The sequence below is a fragment of the Salvia splendens genome, unplaced genomic scaffold (assembly GCF_004379255.2).
Source record: "Salvia splendens isolate huo1 unplaced genomic scaffold, SspV2 ctg1095, whole genome shotgun sequence".
Taxonomy (NCBI): domain Eukaryota; kingdom Viridiplantae; phylum Streptophyta; class Magnoliopsida; order Lamiales; family Lamiaceae; genus Salvia; species Salvia splendens.
Window position 1 is genome coordinate 11,926 of NW_024598641.1, and position 4,587 is coordinate 16,512.

Consider the following 4,587-nt stretch of genomic DNA (forward strand, 5'->3'; position numbering starts at 1 on the left):
TTTATTAAAAATATATAAATATTCATCATTGCAAATTATATGAAATGTGAAATAATTGAAAATAGGACATGATACCAAGAATCGTGCAAGAGATGTGATGAATAATAGATAAGGTTGTGTGGGGCCAACGTTTTTAAAAACTCTCATTCCTAATCCCAGCTTCTACCATAAGAAAATGAAAATTTTCTACTAATCCAAAACTCACAGGTCATTGGAAGCGCCATGTTTTTCCTTTTCACCTTCCTCATAGGTTGAATTTAGAAGGAACGGTGTCGAAATCGTCGTAATCAAATCTCTGCCGCTCCCTCCCAACCTGAATAGGCAAAACGGCCGAATAAGAAGATGCAGTTTGGTCTCGTGCGACATGGGAAGAACCGAATACGTACCTTTCCAAGGTAAGAAGGGTTGCATGACATAACCTCATTCATGGTCGTTACTTTCTTCGAGAGCATCATAATCCTGAAACAGAGTTTTACCAATTCGGTCATGTCCTACAATCTAGGAGATGGAAACGTTTATCTGATAAACTTTCTATATGATTTTATGATAACATACGTACCTCTGGATTGAGAAGTCGAGGCGTTCAATCATCTCGCAGGTTTTGTATTGCTCGGGGTCCTCGAGGAATCTAACCATTCCATCCTTTTGGTTGATTGTAGCATAAATGTCACCTTCTTGAATCTATTCCCGAAGATGAATAATAACATCAGATCAAGCCAATAAGTTTCGCTGCTAATTCAAGTAACGTGAGTAAGTCCTGCTTAAAACTTACCATTTGAAGAACATGCATCTCAGCCTCTTTTGCGCTATTCAGTTGAACTGTGTTCGCTATGTCTTGGAGGGAGAGAGTTAGGTATGTCTGAGTCAACCTCTGAATATTGCGTTTATACATTGATGACACGACTTGCTTCACCAACCCAAGATTATTGTCCTGGAAGTTGAAGAAAATCTTACATCAGATTCAGAATCGAAGCACCAGAGTGAAGAACTTCGACGCGATTACGAATTTAAATGCAATGAAAAAGGCTTACGTTTTCAAACTTGTCCTTGTTCATCTGCACATAATTCTCAACCTCTGATACTTTGCCGGTACTATAGCTATTTACCAACTCAAGGTAAGGCTGCTCATAAACAAAATCACACAAATGAGTGAATTTAGCAACTACAGGTAAGCGGGAAAACTAACATGAAAAAGGCACAAGGAACATATATTATCGAAAAAGAGCTCAGAAGAATGAAGCAATAACAGAGAATAGAAAATAAATTGACCAAATAAAGCTCCAGTTACAAAAACCCCAGAGTCATATTGCTTGGAGAAAGTTGATGAAGCCAGATCCATGCATACATGAAGCAACCTATCAGAACAAGCTGGGGCATATAACTGGTTTTTGCTAGACTGCTAGTCGGTTCAAATTCTAAGTCAAAGAATTACTCATTAGGTCAGATAACTGCATTGTGTTGGCTTTAATAAGCATTGGTGTCACGTACTGTAGTAATCATTTTCTCTTTTGCATAAGTCATGTAGTAATCCTTGATTGTAGAAGATTCCAAGTTTATCAAACCCAGAAAAGTATTTTATAAATGGTTTCAGAAACATGAATGTGAATGCGGTTGCAGTAATAAACTAAATGCTTTTTAACCAAGTAAAGGGTAGCAAACACTAAATAAACACAACATCTGATGCCCTAGTGTAGAGTATAGCTGGTTTTCTGAAAAATACCTGAGAGAAATTCTTAAGATTCCTTTGAGCGGCTGATGAAGTATACTTGGGAAAACTAGTAGCAAACTGACATCAAGATCAAATGCATACATGAGAATAAGTTTAAGAATTTCACAGGCTGAAAACAATTATGCAGCCAGAGATAGCTTTTCAAATAAGGCACTAAGCAAAAAAAATCAAGTGCTAGAGCTATCAACAACTGAAGGGTAATACTCCTTCTGTCCCTTAAAAATAGACCGAATTGCCATTTTGGGATGTCCACAGACCAATTCTATTTAAGGAAATTTTTTCCTCTCTGAGGTGAGTCCCATTTTCCACTAAACAATACTCCAATCACATTTTCTTTCTATCTCTCTCTTACCCTAACAATTGTGCAATTAAACCGTGCCATTTAAAATGTTGTCTATTTTTTAGGGACGGAGGAGGGAGTATATTAAAAGAAAGATTCATCAGTCCAAATGCTGATTATTGAGAATGTGATAATACTTTCTATACTGTAAAAACCAGATGTAAGAGTTCATCAAGTACTGGACAGTTCATCAAATTTTAGCCTAAAACAGAAACTCAGATTGCAAATTGTAACCAAAAAAATTTATGACAGCTGTAATAATGGAGTGCTCATTTCAGTTGGAAGAAGCTCGGCTAGAAAGGAGTTCGGTAAGCTCGGCTTACCGAGCTGGAACTAGCCTGGAACTAGCCGAGAAGAAGAAGGCAGAAGTCGGTAAGCTCAGCGGTAAGGAAGCTCGGTAAGGAAGCTCGGTAAGGAAGCTCGGCGTTGAGCTGGAATGAGCCGAGAAGGAAGAGTTCGGTTGTGAGCCGAGGAAGGAGTTCGGTCTTGAGCCGAGGAAGGAGTTCGGTCTTGAACCGAGGAAGGAGTTCGGTCTTAAACCGAGAAGGAAGAAGCAACCTAGCCGAACTAGCCGTTGGAGCAGCAGTTAGTTAGCTGAGATGTAGCGGTTATTCTTCTTGCTTTCTTGATTCTTCTTGTAGTTAGTTAGTAGCAGTTGCTACTTGATTATAGAGCTTTAAATAGCTCACCGTGTATGTAGTTTAGAGTAGAGTTTAATCAATAAAGAGTTTTCCAGTTTTCTCTCCAAGATTATCATCTTCAATACTCAAAGTGTGAGTGTGTGTGTTTTCTGCATTGTGTGATCTCATACAACAGTGAGTGTGTGTGTGATCTTATTGAGTGTGTGTAAGCCTTGTGTGTGCGAATCCTAACAAGTGGCGCCGTCTGTGGGAAAGGGATATTGAAGCTGATTTGCAGAGGATCAAACGGTTTCAGAGATGGCAGCAAGGCTTGATGCAGAAAAGTCACAGGCAAGAATGATTATGGCCTGTGGAAGATGAAGATGAAGGCGGTTTTAATTCAACAAGGCTTGGCGGCAGTTCTTGGCAAAACCAGAGGAGAAAGGAAAGGCTCCAGTGCTTGATGAAAAAGCTCAGGCAAAGATGGAGGAGATGCAGCTCAAGCACATTATGCAGTGATTCTGTGCCTTGGAGATAAGGTCTTGAGGGAAGTTCAAGAAGCCAAGACTGCGGTGGAGATCTTGGACAAGTTAGATGAAGTTTACTTGGCCAAATCCTTGGCTAACCGGCTGTATCTCAAGAAGAGGCTGTATGCCTATAGTTTTTCTGGAGATAGGTCCATCATTGAGCAGCTAGAGGAGTTCAACAAGATCATTGATGACCTGGGATCTGTTGATGTCAAGATCTCAGATGAGGATAAGGCCATTCTCACATTGAATGCCTTGCCTAGCTCGTATGACCAGCTAAGTGATGCAATTATCTATGGAAGAGATAAACCTATCACCTATGCAGAAGTCTATTCAGCCTTGATGGCCAAAGACTCCAGAAGACAGCCAACAGAGGCTCTGCAAGCTCCAATGTTCAAGCTGCAGAGGCCTTGAATGTGAAGAAGTTCAAGAAGCAGAACCTCAAGAAGAAGTTTGAGGCTCTAAACCCTCAGGTTCTGATGCTCAGAAGGAAACCAGAGCTTGCTATTGGTGCAAGAAACCTGGACATTTGAAGAAAGATTGTCATGCATGGAAGAGAAAGATGGCCTCTGAGGGACACAATCAATCTGATTGTGTGGAGAGTGCTGATCCCCCGGCTCAACTCATGAATATCAGTGAATAGTGGGGTCAGTCATAGGTGGATAATGGACTCGGGGTGCAGCTTCCATATGTGCCCCAATAGAAGCTGGTTTCATGATCTTCAAGAAGCATCGGGTACGGTTGTTCTTGGTAATAATCACATTTGTCAGATCAAAGGAATAGGAAGGTAAAGCTAAGCCTACAAGATGGCTCTATAAAGATCCTAACTGGGGTGAGGTATATTCCAGAAGTGAAGAGGAACCTCATCTCATTGGGAATGCTGGAGCAGAAAGGTTCACCATATTGATGAGTCAAGGAAAATTGTTTGTGAAATCTGGAGATGCAGTGATGATGGAGGCTGACAGAGAGCATATTCTCTATTATCTGAAGGCTAAGGCTGTTGATGGAGAAAGCAATGCAGTGTCAGATGATTCCATAATGCTATGGCACAAGAGATTGGGCCACCCAGCTGAAGGAAGCTTGAAAGAACTCATCAAGAAGGGTCTGATCTCTGGAGACTTCAACAAGATGGACCCCTGTGAGCAGTGTATACTTGGAAGGCTAAGAAGGCACCCTATCCTACAGGTATTCACTCTTCTACAGCCCTTTAGACTACATACATAGTGATCTTTGGGGGCCTTCACCGGTGTGTTCAATTGGTGGAGGAAAGTATTATCTAGCTATCATTGATAACTATACAAGGAAGTTGTGGGTATATATTCTTAAAGAAAAATCTGAAACACTCACAAAGTTCAAGATATGGTGTAAGGA

At 40.7% G+C, this 4,587-nt stretch overlaps 1 protein-coding gene across 1 annotated transcript; it reads right to left on the minus strand.

The window, feature by feature from the left end:
- Window positions 1-1,842, minus strand: LOC121788597 (COP9 signalosome complex subunit 3-like). Its single transcript, XM_042187242.1, has 6 exons — window positions 1,721-1,842; window positions 1,032-1,121; window positions 773-931; window positions 560-681; window positions 387-459; window positions 1-313 (listed from the first exon to the last, which is right to left on the minus strand). The coding sequence occupies exons 2-6, from the start codon at window positions 1,053-1,055 to the stop codon at window positions 245-247; spliced, it is 447 nt and encodes a 148-aa protein (XP_042043176.1). The 5' UTR covers window positions 1,056-1,121; window positions 1,721-1,842; the 3' UTR covers window positions 1-244.
- Window positions 1,843-4,587: the final 2,745 nt, after the last annotated feature.